This window comes from Arachis hypogaea, chromosome 13 (assembly GCF_003086295.3).
Source record: "Arachis hypogaea cultivar Tifrunner chromosome 13, arahy.Tifrunner.gnm2.J5K5, whole genome shotgun sequence".
Classification (NCBI taxonomy): Eukaryota; Viridiplantae; Streptophyta; class Magnoliopsida; order Fabales; family Fabaceae; genus Arachis; species Arachis hypogaea.
In genome coordinates this window covers 14,496,518-14,522,071 of record NC_092048.1, presented here as the reverse complement: position 1 = coordinate 14,522,071, position 25,554 = coordinate 14,496,518, and the positions used below count along the sequence as shown (strand labels likewise).

The following is a 25,554-nucleotide window of genomic DNA, read 5'->3' as shown; positions in this document are numbered from 1 at the left end:
GATATATATCTTTTATATAAGAAATTTTTTTTTAATTTACGCAAATTTTATATAATTTTTTTCTAGTAAAAGTTTATTTTTATTTTTTAAGTCAACATTTACAAGTATTAAATTTTAAATTTTTTAATTATAAAAAATTTAATATTATATTATAAAATTATCTTTTTAAAAAAATTAAATTAATAAAAAATACATAAATAATTATATCTCTAATAATATTTAACATTTCATCCTATACAAGAGACTGACTAATCCAATTTATTTAACACATATTCATGGTTAAACATTTTCAATTCGTCCTTAAACTCTTATTATCTATCCACCAACCTAAACTATTGTCAAATTGAGTTACACCATATTAGTAAAACCTGTGTTTAACAATAACTTATTGTTTCTTCATTGAATATGGTTTGGCTTTCTTCGGAAGTGGTACAATAATTAAAATATTATCTTTGGGCTCAGGATTATATATTGAATAAAAAGGCCAGGAGATGAAAATGTTTATTAACCTTGATTAATAATATTTGAATCCATAATTACTCTTGATCTTCACTATCATATATATAGCCGCATATTTGTCGCATGTTTCCTTTCCTTGGAAACAAAGATTAAAAAGTATAATGATGATTGATAGATGGTCCCTCAGCTCTCGAGCGTCGAGAATCAATATCTTATGCTAATTAAGACAAAAGGTTAATGAGACCTTAATTATATATTATATATAAAAAATATTATTTACACATCAAAAGCAATCACTAAAATATAATAAAATTAGTCTATTTATTTTTATATAATAAATATATATGTAATTTATTTTATTTTTAATATGTATTTTATATTTTAATATATTTTTTACATTCGTAACTAATTTAGGTGATTACTTTTAATATATATTTAGTATGATTATATTAATATATATTCTCAAAAAGTTGGAATTGAAGAATCACATATCTAAACCATAGAATTTTGCATTGTCCCCACACATTAGGGACCTGAGATCCTTATCAATATGGCTTGTGTGCTAATATTTGATGATGAAGCAAAAAAAAAAAAAAAAAAAAAAAAAGGAATAATAAACGACAGTAGTGAATGATATTAGATAGACAAGATAATGAGAGGGAGCTCGGTACCACACTTATTCTTTGCTGCCAAGTCTCGCATGTGCCTTCAATTAAATCTTTGAGGTTTGATTTAGAAGGCAAGCAATAATATCGAAGATATTATATGTATAGCCTAAGCTTGAAATTGGTTTATATATATTATATTATATAAGAAGATAGCTTTTTAGTTATTCCAAGTGGCAATATATATCATCGAAAAGAAATTATTAGAGTCATGATATTTAGGGTTTGAAAAAGTACAGAGGACAATAATGTTTTTTTCTTAATAATCTAAATAATAAGTTAAAAAAAATTAATTTTAAATTAATTAAATATAATTTTTATTTAAATGATTAGTAAACCAGTTCACGTTATTCATCTTTTATTATTTATCTGACAGGATTGTTAAAATTTACAGTGTAAGTGTCTTATAATATTTGTTACTTTTAAGACTTGTTGAGAAAACTTTAAATTTTAACAAATAAAATTATTAAATGGCAATAGATGAGAGTAGAAATGTATATGTGTATATATTATGCATGTAATTATTTGAAGAAAGATATATATGGTAGCTAGTTGGTTCAGAAAACATGAAATCTTACTAGGCCTGGTAAATTAAGTCAACAATATCAAAACAACCAATCACCTGAGACAAAATTAGTTATCTCTAAAAACATATAAAGAAGAAGCTAAGAGCAGGGATGAAAAAAGCACCACACATATGGTTTAGTAGTTATAGTATACTAAGAGTAATAAGTATAATACAGAACAGATGACATAGAGATTTTCGGCATAGAAGATAACACAGGCAGTGAATGGAGATATATTGATAGCTCTCTCTCTCTCTCTCTCTCTAAAAATATGAATGACAATTGAACTATATAAGCTAGCTAGAGATGAGAGTAGTATATATATATGTGCAAGAGAGAAGAAGCACAAGCTAGCTATAAGGGCAGTGCAGAGATAGAGATGTAGATAGAGATAGAGATAAGACTTTATTCATTTAGTTTTTTAATTATATATATGGTATTAGTTCTTGTGAAGTCAAGTTACATGGTCTTCTTCTCTTTAAAGCACCAACACACTCATGAATCATGTTCCAGGTGGCTGTAACAACGCTAAATAAAGAAAAGTAATAAGCAGCCATAGAAATGGAGGAACCGCTGATCATTAAGTTGTGGATTCCAAGGTATCAAAAGTAGTGGTGTAGTTCTAAGTCAGAGAGAGACTTTTTTATTTTTGACCGTATTAACTAAACTTGTTGGCGTGACAATTTCCTTCATGTTATTATTATTGTGTGGATGCAATGCAATAATTAGGGTTTACAGAGTGTGAATTTATTTAATAAGTATATATATATGGTGTATGTTGTTTGTAATGGAAGCTAAGGAATCATAAACATGTATAATTATATTGACAGATTCACACCCAGAAAATGAAAGGGATTAAGAAGCTCCATGTGAGTGCTATTATGTTAGCCCCATCAAACGTAATATATGTCCCACCATGCATGAAATTAAAGCAATCCTTATATTATTCCTCTGCGCCGCGTGCTATTCTATTCTCATATGTGCTTTCAATTTTCCTGGTAATTAATTAACTATTTTATTACTTTAATAAAAAATATTTAATATTAAGGGATTGGGGTGAGGAGAGGGAATGGAGTGGATGAGGGAGGGATTGAGAGATTGGAGTGGTGGTAACGAATATTGAAGATTGGAAATGAGATAAAGTTAGAGTTTGAGAGTTGTTAGGTTAGTTTGGAAGAATTATTTTAAAAGTTTTAATACGTTTTTATTTTTTAAGATCTAAGTACTTTTGTTTATAAAAATTTATTTTTTATGGTCACAAATTAATTTTAATTTTTTTTATAGTCAGATTTATTAATATTATAATTTTTTGTTGTCATTTTTTGTATTTTACTTAGCCAAAAAATCTCTTGGATTATGAAAGGTAAAAGGTAAAAGGTAAATGAGCAAAGCTAAAATTCTAAGTAAATCGATGGAAATAAAGCGAGCACAAACCTAACTCTGAGGGCAAGAAAAATTGGAGGATCTTCCACTTCGTAATATGCCACCTCTTTTTCTTTGACCACCAAGATTTTTTTAGCACACAAGTTCTCACATTTTTATTTTTGATAGTTTTGTCTTTGACAATAGGGATGATAGCATGACGCATTTTAACGAGTGAGTGTGGAGGATTTTGGCTATCATTCTTATCATCAAAAACAAAACCGTAAAGTTTTGTGTGCTAAAGCGGACAATATCATACTAGCAGGTAGTTTGAGTTGTTACAATATATCTTTTCTTAGTCAATTTAATTTTTTGAGAAGAATAATTTGATGATATATTATCAAAATATTTATGATTTAGAGATATAAAGTTTTATTATTGTTAGCCCAAAAAAAAAAAAACCTAACATAAGATAAATAAAAAAAATTATATAAAAATTCACGAAAATAAAAAAAGAAATTCTTACATAAGTGAGCGTCATAGAAATATAAGGTTCCCGAAAATATAAAACTCTTTTTGATGAGATGAAACTCTTTGATAAAATACAACTTTTAAAAATATATGAAACCAATTTAAAAAGTAAAACTCTTAGCTTGAACATGATTTTTCATCATTCTTATAAATATATCTCTCACACATACGGATAAACTTAAAGTGAAACTTTTATAAGCAATGATACATTCATAGAATTTTGTGCTCAAACTTGCTACGCAGAAATCATGGTGCTGGGCTGCAAGCTAAGGTACTAATGCGCATGGAAGAGATGATCACGCAAGCACCAAAAGTTGCATGGCCTTCCACTAAGCTCTATCACCATAACCATAATGTCCCTCAAACACAAACTCCCTTTGTAGTAATTCTCTTTTCTTTTCTTAACCTTTTTTTTTAATCTTTTATTAACGAAAAAGACTCACATACATATTCAAATGAACCAACAATATATAGAAAGCAATGTTAAATAGTTAATAAATATTATTATTTTTAACTAGCATGTATTAAATCAGTAATAATTTATATTTATATTTATTAAAATTTTGTATATATAAATTAATATAATTTTTATTTATTTTTTTAAATTTATACATATAAATTAATAAAATTTATTTATTAAAAATAATTTAATATTTATATTAATCACTTAATAATAAAAATACTAAAAACTATCGGCTTCCAACAATTTCTTAATTCAGAGGTGTATGTATTCATTTCAAAGGAAGAAAAAAAAAAAAAAAAGAAATCTACATGTTTGATTTCTCTCACCCTCTATATTTTATGTATGCCACCTTATTAAAACTTCCAAACAAAGCCTAAAGCCTAAGAAAATATTATTGGTATATATCAAAATGTGAAAATATACATATATAAAAAAGCGAAATAATAATACAATATATAATAATTAAACGATAAAAAAATTGAAAAATATAAAATAAGTACATCGTGTATATATAAGGCTAAAAGAACTACATGGATATATTATCTACCATTTTTTAACTTCTTTCGATCCCTCATATACCACGCAAAATATTTTACATACACTACAGTCAAAAGGACATTATTGAAGAAATTATACAAGCTGTAAAATAATAGAAACCATACTTATTTTTCACATGATAATCTTATTCTAGATATATAGTATTGCAACAACACAATGTTGCACATACATACACCACTGGGCAAATCTTATATATTGTTCATACAACATTATTCAATAATGTCTAAGTAATTATACACCACATTAATATTCATCTAGTTCTTTAATAAGTCACTAAAACATATATATGACATAATAATTATGATTAACCAAGTACATTTCCTAGAGCTGGAAAAATCCCATCTTGTATAGTTAGTGGGTAAGTTGAGTCAGTAGCAAATGGAGCAAAGTTAGTAAATGCAGTTGTATTCTCCAAAATCTGTAAAATAATAATGTAATATATTATGCGTATTAGATTTCCCTGACCAAATCATATATAATTAATTAACAGTAAAAACTTGTATACATTGATCTTAATGTGAAGTTGACCGTTAATGAGAATCGATAAATAATTTGATATGTTTAATTAAATTGTTATCTAATAATTATCAACTATTAAATTTATATTAAGACAACTGCATATAAATTTTTACCTTAATTAATTATTCATCACATGCTTTCCAATTTAAAGTAAAGTTGTGCTTAATGAATAAAAAAACGTGTTATTAATTAATTACCTTATCATGGAGAAACTTGTTTGCTGCTTTGAGTGTACCCTCCTTCAAATGCAAAAGAGAAAAAAAAATTGATTCAGCAAATCAAGTTAACAAAATACATATACTATTAATAATACACATACATTCACGTTTCTTTAATTTTTCTCTTTTGTTTAAATTTTTATTTTCAAAATAATATAAAAAGGAAGAAATGTTGAAATTACTAGCTTTATATGACAATCAAAATTAATTGAAATTGAATGATTTTACACTAACCTTGTCTCTCAAATCTTGAATTTCTTGTAACATGAGGTTCATCTGATGTGCATATATATGCAAACTGGGGATTACTACTCATTTCATTCATATCAAAATTGAAACTAACTAATAGATAATAATTAATATATAGTTAATTTAATATATCATGGACGTGCTTGTTATTGATTAGTACCTTCATTGAGCGAATTTGATAAATCCAAGTCTCGAGATTCTTCTCTAAGATTTGTAAATCATCGATTGTCATTGTCCCAGTTCCTCCTCCAAACAAATAACTACGACAACAGACATGAAAATATCGTTCATTTTTTTTATCTAATGAAGGTGGAAACTCAGGTGCAGTCGACTTCACATGAAGTTAATACTTGAGAGTCGTTAGATGATTTAACTGATTTGACTAAATTTTTATTTAACAGTTCTCAAATATCAACTTCATGTGAAGTCGACTTCACCTGAGTTTTCACTGTGTAATAAATAGTTCTTGGTATTCTTTGGTACCTGATTCCCTTTTGCAATGTGTCAATTTCCTGTTTTAGAACATCCGCTTCCTCTTTAGCATCCTAGACAATTAAATGATTAATTACGGGAACCATGTTACTTAATTAACATTAGTGGTCAATTGTGATGATGCACATGTTGATAACAAGAATGCAGAACGAATAGGATAATAATAATAATAAGATTGGAAAAGTTTTAAATATTCTAAAAATATCGGTACTTCAATGATTTTAATGGTTGATCTTTATTTATGTATATTATATATATTTTATAATTGGGGTCAGGGTTAAAAATGCTAAACATTAGTATTTCTGAAATATTTAAAAAAATTTCAATAAGATTATTGGTAAAGTTACTGCCAAATATATATATGGAATATGTTACATTTACATATATATGTGTCAACAATATATGCGTAAAGGATATAAAAAAAAGTAGTTACAGTTAATTATGAGTGTTATGAATCTGTTATTTTAGGTAATTCTGTTACACTAACCAGTGCAGTGTGAGAATAGGTCATCATATAGAGGTAGAAACTCATTGGTAATGTAATTGAGATTAGTATCAATACTATTCATTCATTCTTGAATTACAAGTTTTGTTTCTTTCATTGTTCTGCTTTTTCAAACTTTTCTCTTTCAATTACAATCCTTTCAATATATGGAGCCTAGTTCATTCTAAGTTCTAACTAATTATATTCATCTATCAATGCCAAATGAAAATGATGATAAGTAGTACATACCATCTAAATAGAGAAAAGGCTCTCGTTTCTTTATATAGTGAATAGTATATCCACCTATTATATATTGGAAAAATATGAGATTAATTGTATAAATAATACTGGCCATGAAGGATGAAAGATATATATTTGGTATGGATAGTTTTTTTTTATAAGTGAAAACTTACTTGCAATTAATTTTATGTATAATTAATAATTAAAATTTGTTATATTGTAATATAGTCAAATATATTGTACATGAGTCTTCACATTTTTTCCATGCTAAGACAAAAAAGGAAAAAAAAAAAAAAAGAAAAGAATGCCTATATCAAATATATACAAACTCAAAAAAAACTCTTACTCAAGTCAAACGGACATGATTAAAATATAAAAACATTCTATAAAATTTTAAAAACATGATAAAATTATTTTTTTATAAACAAAAAATAAAATTTATATTTAATAAATAACTTTGTTTTTTGAAAATATATGGACAATGATTTAGAAAATGCATATAAAAAGTGAGAACGAAACTCATTTCTAAACATTTTTTTTATTGTTTTAAAAAAAAATTGGCTATTAAAATAACGCAAAAAAAAATATTCACTTAATTGGCTCAAAACTATAAAAATTAAAGATGAAAACATTTTATTTATTTGTTTGGTTATGCTTATATCGAAATTCGATCTTCAAAATTCCTTTTTAAAATATATATAAAAAATATTTGATTATTTTGATCACATACGTTTTTATATATTTTGTGAATATTTTTGCTATTTTAATCTTTTAAAAATAATTTTATAAACACCTAAATCTTTGTTGGGATATTTTTAGTGGTTTAGTTAATCTCAATATTATTTGAAAGATCCAGCTATATATATACAAGCAACAGTCTAATTTAATATATAATGAATGTGAAACTTTTCTTCCTTTTTAGTACTACGTGCAACTCTCTTCATAATGTACAAAAGTGCACTACTTGCAATAATAAATTGAAACTAAAGATTGTTTTAAAGTTGAATTAGGATGTTGGATACTAGAACTATTCTTCAAGGCATTAAAAAAATAAAATAAAATTGAATGACATAGTATATCATCAAATCATGCATATTTTCCTTGGTTGTATTAACTCTAGGTTTGCAAACCAGATTGGTAGATTCAAATAAATTAATTAATAAACACTTCTGTTCTTGATTTTAGCTGTAATTACTGGTTTTTGTTGTTGATTATGCTTCATGGAAGCTGTTAATTTAGCAGTAATATATATGCTCAAAAAATAAGTGACAAATAAAATGTGTGTGTATAGCACTAAAGATCAAATTATATAGTGAATGCATGAGAAAATGACATATCATAAACATGATCTCTTCTTTATTTCCCATTATGTTAAAAAATCTTTTTATATCATGAATTCGTGACAACTTAATTAGAAACCACCTTAACTTAATTGGTAAGCAAGAGAAGTCCTTATATATGGCAGGTCTCATAGAATTACAAGGTTGTATGGTTATAGAATAATATATAATATAATTAGGCCCTATGTGTCAAAAGGGTAATGGAGAGTGCAGACAAGAAAACATTCCATGATCACAACTTTTACTCATTATTATATATTTTTATTTTTATTCCGTGACTTAATGCACCAAGCCGCATCTAATACCGCCACTCCTTATAATACTAAACAAAATTAAAGGACAACAATAAATTGCTATATATATTCCCATATTCTTTTCCTCTTTAATTAACAGCATATTTGCTTTATTGCCTTTAATTAATTTCCTTAATTCTCCTTTGGTCTATGCAGCTAGCAATAATAACATGACACTTAGTAGCTACTTAATTAACATAAAAGAGAAAGAGAGAGAGAGAGAGAGATCAGACATACAAGAGGATGATGATGCGGTTCAGTTGGTGGTTCTTCAGGCTGAGCCGCCCCAGTAGTGAACTTCATGTACCTCTCTATCACCCCTTGCATGGTTCTTATTTTTCCACATATAAACATGTACGTGCACATTATTATTATTATTATTGTTATTATTATCACACAAGTTAAATGTACAAACCATAATATTAATACATGCATGCATGCAAGAATCTTATGGATGTCCACACATGTACTTCTAAATTGACAATAATACCCAGTAAAAACTCACATACAATTATTTTCATATAAAGTTGATAGTTGAAAAAAAACTCACATACAATTATTTTCATATAAAGTTGATAGTTAAAAATTGTTAAATAATAATTTAGTCAAATCTATCAAATTATCTAACAGTAAAAAGAGTAATAATAGTAATACCCTTTAGTGGCGAGTTCATAGAGCTTGCCATGAGAGGAGAAAATGACAAGGCCAATTTCAGCGTCGCAAAGGACAGAGAGCTCCTTAGCCTTCTTGAGAAGGCCAGCTCGGCGCTTGCAGAAGGTAACTTGCCTGTGCACAGGGTTCTCTATTCTCTTCAACTGAATTCTTCCACGAGCCATTGATGTGTGCGCTTTCTCTGCACACAACCTCCCACTAGTTTGAACTAGCTTCGAGGTTGCTGCAACCAGGTACGTAGTAGTACCTCTTTATCTGTTCAAACTTGTTCTAACGAAATTGCTTCAATCTTGCTTTTATCCAACCCCTTATATATAACCTCACCTTATGATCAACAAGGGAATCAGCCACAAACTTTACACCTCACTAAGCTTTCTTTAATGTTTAGTTATCAATTGGTTCCAATTTAATTTCATAATGGATCACATCACTCAAAGCATGTGATACCAAAGTTCATCTGGTCATTTCAACCATAGAATATGGTTCATTTCATTTTTCAACTTAAATAATTTATGTGCAGCCTTTATTCCTGTATTATATTGCCAACCAAATAAAAATCTCGCTCTGCATACCAACTACCAAGGCCACAATTTCAATTTTCCATAGTATATATGCTGTTCTATAATTATAATAATCATAATCATAATGCTACACTCTCTTCTGTTTTGCACTTAGAACCCTATTATTATTAGAAAGTGCTTTTTCCATGTTACTAACATTAGATTAAAAATTATAATTAACAAGAGGGCACATTAACCTATGCTAAATTGCCAAACCGTGCTGGAATATAATCAAGAATCTGGTAAAGTAGAACCTTGTAAAGCGTGAAACGGGTTTAATTTAAGCTCAATTGTTGTAATATCTTAACCTGATACCTCTTTTTATTTTTTTTTACTTTGATGAGATTAGTTCTGGCGCACTCTAAGCTGAACTACAGGACGAGGAATCAAATCATATTATATAGTATTAATATCATTGTTGCATATAGTCAAAATCCGAATTTTTTATTTTCTTTCTTGCCATTGGTATTCGGTCCTGTCATTCATTCCAACTGAATATTAGAATTATATTAGTCACAAAAAAGAAAAGGAAAAAAAAAAGTAGCTTTTATTGCTTCTGAAGAAAGCTGAGTGCCACCAAGTGTATATATAATAAAGTATTTGACATAAACCTTTTTTCAAAAATGTTATTCGCAAATCACAATCAGCTATTGTATTTATATATAAATATATGTGGTTTAATTTATTTTTAATATATACTTTAATGGCTAATTTTGATATACACGTATCATTGTCGATCTTTTTCTCACTCATTGATTCTTGTTGATTTATATATATATTTCGGTGAATTCTACCCTACCCTCTTTAAAATAAAGAGTAAATTACCCCTTGCAATATATAAAGTGATTAGACTTAACTGAAGTTCATGCGCCAACGATTACAGAAACATTATTGAAAGTTAAAGCAAAACGTGGTGCATCGGTTGATGATGATTCCAACGGCGAAGACAAACTAAAATTTAAGTCACTTCGATCACTTGTTTTCATACTAATAGATCGCAGTAGAATGTAAATAAGAGAACATCAACGCAACGCTGTCATGGTAGTTACTACTCTCATCGTGACCGCAATTTATCAAACGGTTCTGAGTTCCCCAGATAGACTCACTCAGGGCGGTAGTGACAATGGTCTAAATAGTAATAATCTTGTAAACGCTACTTTATCCCTCAATTCTACTGCAGTAGAGAAATTTGTCTTGTATTTTTGGTACTATGTGTAAAGATTTTCAAAAATATAATGATATTGTTATCAAATTTTAAGAGAAATATAGTGTCAATTGAAAAGAAAAGAAAAAATAATATGAATCTTAAAGTTCTGGTAGAAAGATAATTTATAATAATCACTGTATATGTTATCAAGAGTAATTTACCCTTTATTTTAAAGAGTGTATGGTAGATTTCACCGTATATTTCAGTATTGTTTAGGATATATAACTTACCCTAAAGAAACTATTATGACTTATGAGGATCAAGGAATGTAAAAATTAATAGGATACTCGTTAACTAATTGATAACTATGAAACAATAATAGCAGGGAAACTCAATTTAATATACATGGTTTTTTAACTTTTTACTACATGATTTTTTCAGTGGTTATGTTTTCTTGTGCGGCAAAATAGCAAGTGAACCATAATACTTTTATTGGATGCAATTATGTATATATAGTTTTGGCATTTAATTTCATTGAGTGTTGTGAAAGGGAAATGGGCGTATAAAAGCAGAGTTCAATTGCCAAATCTTAAGGGAGGCCTTGATGTTAATGTCTGTTGCATTGTTGAACAGGAACAATCTTGCAGCTCCATAGATTGCTTCTGTTGGATAAACTCTAGAACTGATCACAGTTCTCCCTCCTTGTGCAAAACTCTCGATGATTGAATGATCCACCTAATCATATAAATAGATATTCAATTGTCATGAAAATTAGGTTAATATTCCACCACACACTAGTTAATTTGGTCTTTTTGAAAGATTTAATATTTTAATTTGATTTCTAAAAATATTAATGTGTCTAAAATTGGTTTTTATGTTAACTTTTTATTATTGATGTATGTGACACCTTTTTTAACATGTCATGTGACAACTTCATATGTCAGCGATCATTAGTGATACATTAGTAAAAGTTAACATATCAATTTGGCTCACGGTAATATCTTTCAAGAACTAAATTAAAAATATTGAATTTTTTATCAGTTTAATAAACCATATTAACTTATGTATGATTTTTGAGAATCCAATTTAAATATTATCTCGTAAATTAAACCACGCAAGACCAAATAGATTAATTGACACTACTTACCAATACTCTTAATGATAGTTTTTCATCACTTAGAACAGACACTTTGCTTCCAAAAACTAGCTTTGATACATCAGGTGCCTTTGATGACCTGCATTATTATCCAACAACAACTCATATATATTTTGTCACTTTCTCCTAATAAAAACAGAGGCAAATATGAATGATGATGATTGATTAGTTAATAGTACCTAGTTTCATCAACACAGAAGGAAGTAGAAGTAGTAGTAGTTGTAGTAGTTGAGGTTCCATTTCCATAATTTGAAAGACGAAAATAAATTGGTGTTAGTTCAGAAAGTTCGTCATTTGCAATAGCCAAAATACCAAATGGTCCAAAAGCACTTCTCTCAACAGCACCAACTCCACACCCTTCAACATTATTCACAATCCCTTCTGATTCCAGCAATTCTATTTCAAATTCAACAAATATGTCCAACTGAACAACAAAAAATAAATAAATAAATAAAAATAAAAAAAATGTAAAGTAAAACCATGATTAATGTGAGATACAAGTTGTAACAATGCAACCAATAACTATGGACAAACCTGTGTTGCAGGGCCAATATGTAATGGCACTACTGTGCCAGGTTTAACCAATAATTCCTTCAATTCATGACTGCTAAGTCTCAAACTCTCTATTTCTTCCACTGGCCATTGAAGCAAATTAGTTCCAGTCTTCTTGTCATACAATACTGTTCTTGGAATAGTCTGATTCCAGCACCCAAAACACAAACATTTGTGGATCAGAAATCCTTAATAATTAAATTAATTTACCCATCAATCTATAAAATTTAATTACAATGTGTCAAACTTTTAAAATTGACTCTTTGTGCTACTAAAGTTCTTTGTTTTTATTTTCTTTCTTTTTCTTTTGAATTTAGGCATTATTATCATATTGAAATTGGTACAACAGGTCAGTAGCACATGTTTAAAAGTGCCACATGTTCCAATCAAAGATCTACCCATCAAATATTAGTGTCTAAAGTTTGGACCAAATATTTTTGTATAGACACAAATCTAATATTTTTATACTTAAAATTTTAAGTGCTTTCATATGACCTTAAAAGTAAAGAGTATCCACTATCTAGAGTAAAATAGTGGGGTCTAAATTGATCATTAAAAGAAAAAATTAATTTATTTTTAAAAGAAAAATGTGATTAATTTACCTGAAGAGATGCCCAACCCTTTGTGATATCAGCAACCTCACTATCCGATTCATTAATCCAACCCCAAAGGACCCTTCTTTGTTTATTTTGGTCATAAAATGTCTTTGAAGCATAGTATTTTCCATAATCCAATCTCAACCCGATACCCACATCCAAATCCGGGTCATCGGGTATCCACGTGTCATTCTCAATAAAATATGTCCCAATTGCATAATAGTCCAGCTTTGTATCATCCAAACTCGCCTTTAACACGTGCTTGACACCTGGCCCATTTGCTGACGTGTCCAACCCAACCGACCCGTTTATTGAAACCGGGTAAAAGTCAACACACTCCCACATACCCGTACCCGGAACGATATGCAGGAAGTGGTCATTAAGCTCATAGTTAATAAAATCAGTTGTCTTATAAACCAAGGAAAGGCCAGAATCATTGACCATTGACCCAAGCGTGAGCGTCCACTTGTTATCTGGGCCGAACCAGGCCGTTGTTGGGTCGCGAAAATCGTGTGGGCCGATGCCGGGTGGGGGAACCATGACGGGGTTTTTGGCGTATTTGACCCAATTGAGGAGGAGGGGATCAGATGCGTCGGCGGGGTATGCGAGATTTTGAACCTGCACTTGTTGGTCGGTGTAGCCGGTGTAGAGCATCACGATTTCGCCACCTGGCAAGAGCGTTGCTGAGCCTGACCATGCACCGTTGATGTCGAACCACATGTCTCTGACAATGGCTTCTGGAAGGTAGAGCCAGTGAATGAGGTCCCTTGATACTGCGTGGCCCCATGTGATGTTACCCCACACCGCTGAAAAGGGATTGTATTGGTAGAATAGATGGTACCAACCCTTGTGAAACAATGGACCTACATAGTTATTTTTATATAAAATTAATAGTTAAAAAAAATTATATCACAATTTAGTTAAAAAAATATTATGGGTATATTAAAAATTAATTATTATATAAATATATGTGTGATTTTATTAATTTTTAATATATATTTTATATTGGTAGTTAATTTTAGTTTATACTTAGTTTGTTATTTAGTTAAATATATCAAATTATCTATTTTTAGATATTAATTTTATATAAAAATTAAAAATAATTATACGTAAATCTTTAATAATTTTTTATTATAAAATTGATTTTTAACCTTTATTTTTTTTGATAAATTTAAGTTTCGAATTATGATTCAAGATAAAAAAATAATTTCAAAATATTGATTAATATTAACTAAAAAAAGATTTCTTAATTGAATTCTAAGGAAAAATGAGTTAAAAAAATGTAACGAAATTCAGATGGAGAATGTTTTTCAAAGTAAAACTCTTATAGGGTCCTGAATTTTCTCAACAAAGAAGTCAATTATTATGGGATTTTTTAAAGATTTTATTATACATTTATACTCAAAACAAAACATTTCATGTGGTGAATTGATAATCCAATATTAGACTTGACCTTGGTGTTTGTTTATTTTGGCTATATTTTATATATGACTATAAAAGATAAAAATAAATTGACCTTTTTAAATTATAATTTAATTTTAATATATTCTCAATGTAAAATAATTATACACATACATTTAATCATGTAATAGTAGACTACATGAGTAAAAATAACTAATTTTTATATTAATTATGTAATTAATTATCTAAAAAAATAAATATAATTGAATGAATTTTACACGATTAAATACATTAAAATTAAACTCTTCTAAATTATAGTTAAAAATTAATTCCCGTGCGTGTATGAAATATGGAACGCAATTCACTGAACATAGCTTCAGTACGCAAACATGAAGTGTTGGGCATATATACCATACAACATAGGTGTTAACTAAAAGTCAAACATATATTTTATGGTGTAAATAGAATTTGTTTCATTTGTTATCTGATCACCTAAGCTAAACAAATCTTCAACGTTAAGAAGTTTCGCTATGATTTGAAAGCCTTTGCCAAATTCAAGAGTTATCAAATACAAATTCAAATTCCATCTCCTGTTTTTAATCTTAAAAGTACAAGCATAATAATTTGACCAATTATTAATCAAGATAGGTACATGATAAATACGGGAAACAAGTAGTTAATGAAATGACCACGGCTAATTAAGTTGCGTTATTTAATATGATATAATAATCTATTAAAATCTTACAAAATTTTCACGTGTACACAAGTGAACAATACGACAAGAAACATGCATGGATTCGTATGGTACAATAAGTACTTTACTAACGGTACACTTAAAAATCTTTTTATAAAAATTAAGAAATCGTATTTAAATCAGAGAGTTTGACAAAATTTTGTTTTTTATTATATTATTTCGAGATCGATTGCTCTACATAATTTCTTAACGTGATCCAGCTATAAGTTTTAACACGATATAATAAGAAGGCCAAAAAGATTCGAGACTTTGAAGTAGTTAATGAAATTAAACCAAAAATAAAAAACAGTAGATCAATGAATTTAATTATTAGATAATAATATCTTTATTGAAGTTTGAAAAAAGTTTAGGGAAAAAAGGGAATTGTATTGGCTAATTAAATTTTTTAATTAACTTATTCTAATAATAAAATTGGAGTAAATGTTATTCTAATAATAAAAAAATATTAATTATCTTAGTTGCATTATTCAGAAAAATAAGAAAATAGAAGATAAGGCAAACCATAATATTATTGAAATATGTTAGTTAAAATGGCCGAGAGAATTTATACCCGACCAAAAAAAATATCTTTAAAATTTAAGGATAAATTTATCGCGCTGTCATTAAATTAGTTATATTGCATGAAATAGAATGTTAGTTGAACAATAAAAAATGTGACTGAGAGATATTTCGCCATTATATGTGGACATAATAATGAATGTAGATATAGAAAAAAAAAATTGAAAATATATAGCATCTATTGTTGAAAAAGTTATTGCTTGATTTTTGTTATTTATGTATAATTGATCTAATTAAAATATTTAGATATGTAGGTATAATTATAATAGAATAAACGTGTATCTATATATTCCATATTATTTTGTAATTATTAATATAGTTTGTTGATAAAATTTAAGTTAATATAATTATTGATTAATAATATGGCCATTATTATTTTCCGGGTAAACCCTTAAAAATATATCTAAATTATTCTGTGGCTAATAAAAATATTTTTAAAATTTCATTATTGAAAAAAATATTTTTAAATTAGTTAAAAATATGACAAAAATATATATTTATGAACAAAATTGTTCTACATTAATGGAAAAGAATAATGTGACAAACGTAGTTTTTTATATAAAAAATAAGAGTCTGAAATTAGTAAGTGAGTTGCGTCACATTTTTTCTTTAACGAAGTAGGTCTTTGATCATAGTTGAACATTTTTGACACATTTATAAATTATTTAAGAATATTTTTGTCAGTAATAAAATTTGAGATAATTTTTGTGAGTGCCAAGATATTTCAAGTGTATTTTTTGTCCTTATTTATCCAATAATAAAATTTTAACTTTGGCCAATTAGCAACTTTTACATTTTGAATTTTCTCTTTGAAAAGTACATGAATTTAAATTATCATAAGGAACATTAAAAATCAACGAAAATAAACATCCAAAATCATTAAAACAAGAATATCCAAAACCTAATAAAAAAAGAAAAAGTATAGGTAGATAATGAGAATACTAAACAATGTGAATAATAGATATGTCGGATGTTTAATTTAATAGGTATGCAGATGATTATGTTTATTATTTTTAATTGGATGGTTATTCATTTTGATTCGGGTTACTCATGCACAGTTAATAATAGGTGGATGTTCAATTCACTAGATGTGTTTTAGAGGATAATTTGAGAGTGAAGTATTTTTTACTTTATTAGATCAATTCTAGAACTCATTGTTCACAAAAGTCATTGTTTACCTAGTAAAATTCTAAAAAGAAACATTTGAAACATAACAAAAAGGAACATTCAACACCTAACAAAAAAGATATATCCAAAATTATTTTAAAAAATTCAAAATCTAACAAAACGAAACATCCAAAAATATTAAAAAAATTCAAAAATTAAAAAAAAATCTAAAATTATTAAAAAAATTCAAAATCGAAAAGGAAGATACATATAAAAGCATTCAAAACATACAAAAAAAAACACATCCAAAACCTAGAAAAATGAAATATCCAAAACAAATAAAAATAATTATCCAAAACTTACAAATACGAAAAAGAATACCATCATAAAAAGAATATTCAAAACCTAATAATAAAACATTCGAAACTTAACAAAAACATTCAGAACCTAAAAAACATGAGGTAGTCAAAATTATTTTAAAAAATTCAAAATTTGACAAAACTAGATCTTCAAAATTATTAGATAAAAAATATTTTAAAATAAAAAAAATTATTTAAAATTATTAAAAAATTATTCAAAATTAAAAAAAATATATAAAATATAAAAAAAAATATTTAACCTTAATAGAAAGAAACCTCCAAAATTAGTAAAATAAATCATTTAAAACTAAGAAGAAGATCTTGCGCGAGGAATTGAGTGGTTGGCCGCGCTGTTCTTGCGCGAGGTAATGGACGCCGCGATGAGAAGCGTTTGGAAGGTGGTGTGGGTGTACGGAGGCGCGACGACCGGCAACGAACCAGGAGGGGCCGGTGGCGCGAAGAATGAGGGGGAGGCGACGTCAGGAGAGGGAGATCGCCGTCGCCTGTTCTTGCGCGAGGAGATGGGTATCGAGGTGAGAAGCGTTTGGAAAAGGAGGCAGGAGTGTGTGGCGGCGTGACGATCGGCGGAGGACCAGGAGAGAGGGGACGGCGACGTCACAGCAGCAGAAGAGAAAAAGATCGCAATTTCGAAATGCTATGGATTTGAGTAATAAAGTGTGTGTTTTCGTGAGCGTAAAAATATATTTTTTTTAATTTAAAATTAAATTTACTATTAATTGCTTGCAGTTGGCATCGTAATTAGTTACCTATACTTTTCCGCAATATTTTGAAGTGAGTATTGTATGTGCCACATCCAAAACACAAGAGGGGGCTTATGTGGACCCAAAATCAAAAGTTAGGAATGGTCTAGTCATAGACAATTAATGAATAACTAAGTTAGGTTGGTCTAGTGGTTAGCTCATTAGTCCGCGAGTCAGCGGCAAACCCTTAAATGGAGCTCAGTACCGCGACGGATTAGTCTTTGACCTGCCGGGTTGAGGGATACCGTGGGAAACCAAAAAAAAAAATAGACAATTAATGAATTAAATGATCCCTTTTGTTCAACTAACATCTATCTTTAAAAGTACCATCACCTTTACATTATTGCCAATGTTTGTCTTCGTTTTCATTAGCTTCACTCGGTTAGCATTATTAGTATTCAATATTTAATTACTCACATTAACAACATCGTCAGGTCAATCAATACTCAATACCAGCTGTATCTGATGGATAAGTAGTATTCAACTTCTTAACTCTGCATCTCAACATGTCATCCTCATTAATCCATTCTCTTTCTATTTTTTATTTTCTTAGCTACTTCATATGGATCAATCAAGTCTTATGTAAAAGGGATAGAAATAACGTACCGTTTGGATCTGAAGAAGACTCAACCAATTTGACCATCAACAAGAGCAACCCCAGTACACCAAGAAGGAGAGAAAATTTTTAATTAATCACCCGGCCTTTTCATAAGGTAATTAAATAAAATAAAGTTTAAAAAGCATAGTTCACACGTAGAATATATAATAATAATTTTGTGCATGGCAACAAGCATATATTAATATATAAAAAATATTATTACCGTTCATCCAATTCCTTTCGGGTTGAAAATGAAAAGCTGTTCTTTGCCAAGATAACATAGCATTGGTCCAATTATAAGAAGGAGTAGTCTCGGAAAGAAAAGAGTTTGACTTTGCTGAAACGCCCTCAGCTACTCCTCTAGGGACTTTGTTGTAATTATTGTTGTTGTTACCCTTGTTTTCTATTTTGGCTTCATCATAATAATCATGGCCTTGGTATATGATGAGTGCAGCCATTGACACTAGGAAAACGATAGAGCCAAATATGCCAAGGTAACTACCCCTTAACCTTAAGGGCCTCCATCCTTCTTCTTCTTCTTCAGCTTCTAGCAAAGGAACATGTCCTACATCATCTTTGATACCCCCCATTATGATCGATCTTTTAGCTTGCTAGCTAGTGCAAATGATCATGTATATGTAAAGTAAAATGACTAGTAGTGATGAATAGAGAGAAGTAGAAGAAGAAGATATTATATAAGAAAGGGAAGTATTGAAATGTAGGTAACAAAATAATGAATAATAAAATAATAGTACAAAATAGCACATGTTGAATTATGTTGGATTGGTAGTTGGATGATTGGATCCAACATAATTGGAGGCCACACAAAAGAACATGGAAATCTATGGGTATATTTGTGGCTAATATGGAAGGACAGGTAGGATTTTAATTGGGATCCAAATTTGAAAATTCAAACATATATAATATAAAAAAGCAATTAATATTAGGTTTACACTCACACCCATATTACAATTTTACATAGTATCCAGAGACATGTTTTGTTTTCAATAAAAAAAAATTATATATATCATTGTTTTTTTCTCTGGTGTGTGAATATATATTAATAATTATAGAGAAATATTTTTTAATTAGTTATTTTTTTATGATATTTTTTTATTTTATGCTTTTTGAGAGTTTAAGATTTAGAATTAGAATTTAAAATTTAAGATTTAAAATTTAAAATAAAAAGATAGTTGACTTAAAATAAATTAATTTTCTAATTAAACTCCATTAATAATTATTGAAGGGGGTTCAAATTATATTTTATAGTCAAGAATTCAAGAAATCGAGAAATCAATCATTTATATAAGTATTAAGTTAAGTCAATGAGTTATAGTTTAAATAGCATAATCTTTTTATATTCATCTAAGAAGTCGCAGATTCGAGACTCCCTATCTTTAATAAAAAAAAAAAAGGTTAAATTATCTATATTACAGCCATTTTATACTTTTAATAATTACAATATTGGACGTGTAAGCATGGCTTGCACACAATCGGAATTCATCATGTTGACCATCAATCAAACAGGGGCTGCACGCAATCTGGGAACAAGCCTATGCTTGCATTGATTTCTTCATTGTTGGGCGGCTTTACTCAAAATTACTATTAATTAATCAATAATCATAATACTGTTATATATGAATTTTCTTTTCTATATCTCTACCTATTTTTAACATTTACAAGAGTAATCACGTAAATTTTTTTGTTAGGTACTATATGTAGTAAAAGAAGAAGAAGAAAAATAAAAAGTGGAGCACATGTGCTATTATTAGGAAATGGTAAAACAACTAATTCATTATTCATTATAATAGAAAAGAACAAGATGAATTTACTACAAAAGTGTGCAATTAAAGTTTTCTCTAAAGAACTTTGAAATCATATAGGAAAAGGTTCAACAAGGAAAATTGAATTATTAAAACAACTAGTAATATATAATTATATATATTAAGAAGAATTTGAGGATAAAATAATAGTTTTCTAGGCCATGCATTTTAATTCAAAATACATGGACGATAAAGATTTTGATTGAACATGTCTGTGGAGTTTGGACCACCTCTTATCATAGCAACAAATGAGTAGGGTCAACATTATTTAAAATATGAATACGAAAGTTTATAAAATATGATATGGTAGCAGGTAGTTATTAAAGCTATAGTGGTAACTTGTAATTGACAAGAAAATATGGGGAAAAAATAAAAATAAAAAATAAAGGTTTTAAAAAGTAATAATTAGTTAATATAAACATGAACTGTGTGGATTTCATGATGACGAAAGTGAAAATTGATATGTAGAAGGGAGGAAAGTGATAAAATGGCGAGATTCATGCCAATCACCCAACCCTTGTGATTCATTAACTTTTACAGGTATATTCAAGCAGGTTCTTAATAAAAACTTTAGCATTATGTACATAAATCTTTAACTAAGATATATACACAAAATTATGAATCCAAGTAAAAAAGGGTCTATTTTTAAATTATAAACCTATTTTTAATAAAATATTTATAAATTAAACCGAATTCAACTCTAAATCTAATCTAAATTTAATTTCAAAGAAAAATAATCAAGGGTTATGTTCCTCTCGGTGGGTCGGGTTGCACTAGTGCTGGAGCAGAGACTCGAAGAGGTTAGGACCTAGGTGGAAGCTGGAATGCTGGAGGGATATGCTTGGTTGGATCCGCGGAGTGACAATGTGATGGGACCACCTGCAAGGATTCCGACGCTCAAGTCAGTATCCGTACAGAAGGCAGCGGTTTAGGGTTAGAGTAGATGACATATCTTTGGGGAGGGGAAGGTCCATTCCCTATTATAGTCTGTACCTGGGTGGGCCCCTTGTGGTTAGACCCACCTTCCTGGAAGCTTTTGTTAGCTGTCCAGGTACCACATGGATGAGGAGATGACGTGCGGGTCACCTCTTAGCTCGAGTTGAGCGACCCATCTGGTCGGCCATTCATGTCTGAACCCGGGTCGCTGGTGGGCTGGGGGATTCATTGACTCCCAACTTTTACCAGGCAATGAGGACTTTTTCCATGGTGGTGATTTGGCCTCTCAGGCTAAGTGGGTTTACTGTTACATGCTCTGTGCTGCAACTATCGCGAGGAAGGCGGAATCCGTTTTAGCCCAGGTTGGGGTACTGAATGGGAAGTACCGCTCGGCGCTGCAGGAAATCAGCAGTTTGAAAGCTGAGATGGAAACCACCAAGACTAAATTGGCAGACACGGAAGAAAAGCTAAAGATATCTGATGGGATCGTGGCCCGCCTTACCAACCGGGAGTTGACCATGGGGAGCCAGCTCGGTGCCGCTTCGAGTCGGGCGACAGCGGCGGAGGCCAAGGTTGCTGACCTGGAAAAGAAGTTCACTAAAGCCGTCACATCGGCCGATACTGCCAGGACTAAGATTGAATTAAGTACGCAGTAAAGGCAACATATTCAAAACATTTAAAATAAAAGACAAGGTATTGGGATAGAGGACTAGAAAGTCACGCATAGAACCTTTTCAGATTCACTATGTTCCATGTTCTCGGGACCTCGCTCCCATCGAGCCTTTCCAACTTGTAAGCGCCTCTTTCGAGAGCCTCCCTTACTTTGTATGGGCCTTCCCAGTTCACCGTCATTTTGCCCTCTCCTGGGGTCAGTAACCCAATATCATTGCGCCATAATACTAGGTCGCCTTTCTCGAATCTCCTGCCGAGCACTTTCCCGTTGTACCATAGCGCTATTCTCTGTTTCAATGCAATTTTTGACAAATGGGACATGTCCCTGGTCTCATCAATCAAGTATTTCTCTACGGCTTCTTCACCACCGCCGAGGAGAAACCTCGGACTCGACTCCCCAATTTCAACTGGGATCACTGCGTCTACTCCATAGGTAAGTCAAAAAGACATTTTTCCGGTGGAGGACTAGGGTGTTGTCCTATAAGACCACAAGACCGAGGCTAGCTTGTCTACCCACGAGCCCTTCTTTTGATCAAGCCGCTTCTTCAACCATTTGAGAATGATTTTGTTTGCAGCTTCTACCTGACAATTGCTGTGTGGGTGTTCTACCGAGCAAAACTTCTGCTTGACTCCTAACCCGAAGAGGAACTCCCCGAACTTCTTGTCTGCGAACTGCATCCCATTGTCCGATATCACGATTTTAGGAATTCCGAATCTGGTGATCACTTTTCTCCACATGAATTTTTGACAACTTGCCGATGATATGCTGGCTAGTGGCTTCGCTTCTACCCATTTAGTGTAGTAGTCGATGGCTACTATCAGATACTTGACTTGTCCAGGGCCGACCGGAAATGGTCCCAAGAGGTCGACTCCCCATCGAGCGAAAGGTCGAGAGGCCAGTATTAAGCTTAATTCTCTTGCTGGAGCCTTGTAGAAGTTGTCATTTTCCTGACATTTTCTTCACTTCTTGACAAACTCTTGTGCATCCAACATAATTGTAGGCCAATAATACCCAGCTCTGACGAGCTTCCTAGCTAATGCTTTTCCTCGGATGTGGTGGCCGCAACACCCCTCATGAACTTCACTTAAGACGTAACCCGTTTGGTCGGGGCGTAGGCATTTTTAGTAGAGGTTGGTTGAGCCCTCGTTTATACAGCTACCTCTGTGTCACCTCATACTTAGCTGCTTCTTTTCTTGTTGCTCTAGCTTTCTTCTCATTTTCAGGGAGTTTGCCACTTTCCAAGAAGTGAAGAATTGGATCCATCCACGAAGGAGGGTTTAGCATTTGGGTTACGCACCGGGCTACCGATGGCTTCGTCGCTAATCCTTGAATCAAAGATCGGTTTTCCGCGCCAGGTTTTGTGCTTGCTAGTTTTGACAAGAGGTCAGCCCTGGCGTTCTTTTTCCTGGATACATGCTGAACCATTACCTCTTCAAAATCCTTACATAGCTTCTTCACTTTCTCTAGATATTTTTGAAGTAAGAAATCTCTGACTTGGTAACTCCCTTTAACTTAAGAGGTCACAATTTGAGAATTACTGTTGACTTCAACTTTCGATGCACCGACCTCTTTAGCTAGGACCAAGCCCCCTATCAAGGCTTCGTACTCCGCCTGTTTGTTGGAAACCGGGAAGTTGAACTTGCTCATAGATCACTCTCACTGAGCTTTTAAGGATTATACCTGCTCCCCCAAACGTTTGGTTGGAGGCTCTGTCAACATGAAGCTTCCACCGTGTATCCGTGCTTTCGGGCGAATCTCCCGTCACTTCCACTAGAAAGTCTACCATTGCTTGGGCCTTGATCGCATGTCTCGGTTCATATTGCAAGTCGTACTGGATAATTCGACCACCCATATCATCATACGGCCCGCCAAGTCGGGTTTTTGTAGAACTTGACGTATGGCTTGGTCAGTTCTTAGGATGATCGGGTGACCTTGAAAGTACTACCTCAACCTTCGACTATCAATAGGGCATATGCCAGCTTCTCTAACTTGGTGTATCTTAGCTCCGCCCCTTGGAGCACCTTACTGATAAAATACGCCGGCTACTGTATCTTGTCTTCTTCTCGGATGAGGGCAGCCGCCATGGCTTGTTCTGTTACTGCCAAATACAAGAAAAAGGGATCGCCTTCTTTTGGCTTGCCGAGAACAAGGGGTGCCGAAAGTATTCTTTTGAAGTGGTTGAATGCTTCCTCATAAGTCGGGATCCATTCAAAGGCTATTCCCCTTTTTATCAGATTGAAGAAAGGGAGGGCCTTCGCTGCCGAGGCTCCGAGGAAGTGAGACAAGGCTGTGAGCTTTCCAGCCAGCCTCTGCACATCCTTGATACATCCTGGGCTCGTCATCTTAAGGACGGCCTCACATTTGTCCGGGTTGGCCTCTACCCCCCTGTGTTATCATGAAGCCCAAGAACTTTCCAGCTTCCATGGCAAATCCGCATTTGAGGGGGTTGAGCCTCATGTTGTGTTCTCGAAGCGCCTCGAAGACGGCTTCCAGGTCACCAACTAGGTTGCCTGGTTCAGCTATTTTCACCAAGACATTGTCGATGTATACCTCAACTGACCTCCTGATAAGGTTATTAAAAACTTTGCTCATCAGCCTCTGGTAAGTAGCTACTGCGTTCTTTAGTCCGAACGATATTACTTTATAACAGCAGGTCCCAGCTGGAGTTATAAACGTCATTTTTTTCTCGTCAGGTAGGTGCATCGGGATTTGATTATACGCAGAGTACACATCCATAAAGCTTAGGAACTGGTATCCTGCTGTTGCATCTACCAGGGAATCGATGTTCGGGAGGGGAAAGAGTCCTTTGGACACGTCTTATTGAGATCCGAGTAATCGACGCACATTCTCCATTTTCCATTAGCCTTCTTGACGAGAACCACATTTGACAGCCACGTCGAGTACTCCAGTTCCCTAATGAATCCCGCTTCTAACAGGCTAGCCGTCTGTTTGGCCACCTGGTCAGAAAAACTCAGGGTCTACCCCTGGCATATCGGCTGGAGTCCAGGCGAACAGGTCGCCGTTTGCTCTGACGGCCTCCATGAGAGGTCCTTTAAATTCATGAGGGAGTTTTCTGTTCACGAAGGTGAACTTTTTCTCCATGTCACCAACTCGGAACTTTTCTAAATCACCTTGGGGTTCTGGCCTTGGCTTGTCATCTACTCTTGTGTCTAAATCAGCCAGGAACACCCCAGATGCCTCTTTTAACCTTTTTCTCAATGAAAGGTTGGCGTTGTCGCAAGCAACCTCCATTTCTAAGTCTCCCCTGATGGAACCAATCGTCCCGCTGTCAGCACAAACTTCATTGTTAGAAACTTGGTGTATATAACAGCTGAAAATTCATTGATGGTCTTCCTTCCAAGGATGACATTGTAGGTTGTGGAGTCTCTCAAAATAACAAACTCCGCAATTACCAACCTCTTACTTTTGCCGATTTTCACGTAGATCGGGAGACAGATTATC

General features: G+C 31.6%; 2 protein-coding genes across 3 annotated transcripts; both read right to left on the bottom strand.

The window, feature by feature from the left end:
* Nucleotides 1-4,693: 4,693 nt before the first annotated feature.
* Nucleotides 4,694-10,193, bottom strand: LOC112737390 (agamous-like MADS-box protein AGL12). Its single transcript, XM_025787282.3, has 7 exons — nucleotides 9,094-10,193; nucleotides 8,677-8,770; nucleotides 6,074-6,135; nucleotides 5,751-5,850; nucleotides 5,576-5,617; nucleotides 5,321-5,362; nucleotides 4,694-5,022 (listed from the first exon to the last, which is right to left on the bottom strand). The coding sequence occupies exons 1-7, from the start codon at nucleotides 9,273-9,275 to the stop codon at nucleotides 4,909-4,911; spliced, it is 636 nt and encodes a 211-aa protein (XP_025643067.1). The 5' UTR covers nucleotides 9,276-10,193; the 3' UTR covers nucleotides 4,694-4,908.
* Nucleotides 10,194-11,285: 1,092 nt separating this feature from the next.
* On the bottom strand, nucleotides 11,286-19,494 carry LOC112737389 (acid beta-fructofuranosidase 1, vacuolar). Of its 2 annotated transcripts, XM_025787281.3 has the most exons (7): nucleotides 18,884-19,365; nucleotides 18,669-18,677; nucleotides 13,129-13,985; nucleotides 12,509-12,670; nucleotides 12,154-12,398; nucleotides 11,966-12,053; nucleotides 11,286-11,553 (listed from the first exon to the last, which is right to left on the bottom strand). In XM_025787281.3, the coding sequence occupies exons 1-7, from the start codon at nucleotides 19,248-19,250 to the stop codon at nucleotides 11,350-11,352; spliced, it is 1,932 nt and encodes a 643-aa protein (XP_025643066.1). In that variant the 5' UTR covers nucleotides 19,251-19,365; the 3' UTR covers nucleotides 11,286-11,349. The 2 variants fall into 2 exon arrangements, with proteins under 2 accessions (XP_025643066.1, XP_072067379.1); XM_072211278.1 differs by lacking the exon at nucleotides 18,669-18,677 and having other exon boundaries at nucleotides 18,884-19,494.
* Nucleotides 19,495-25,554: the final 6,060 nt, after the last annotated feature.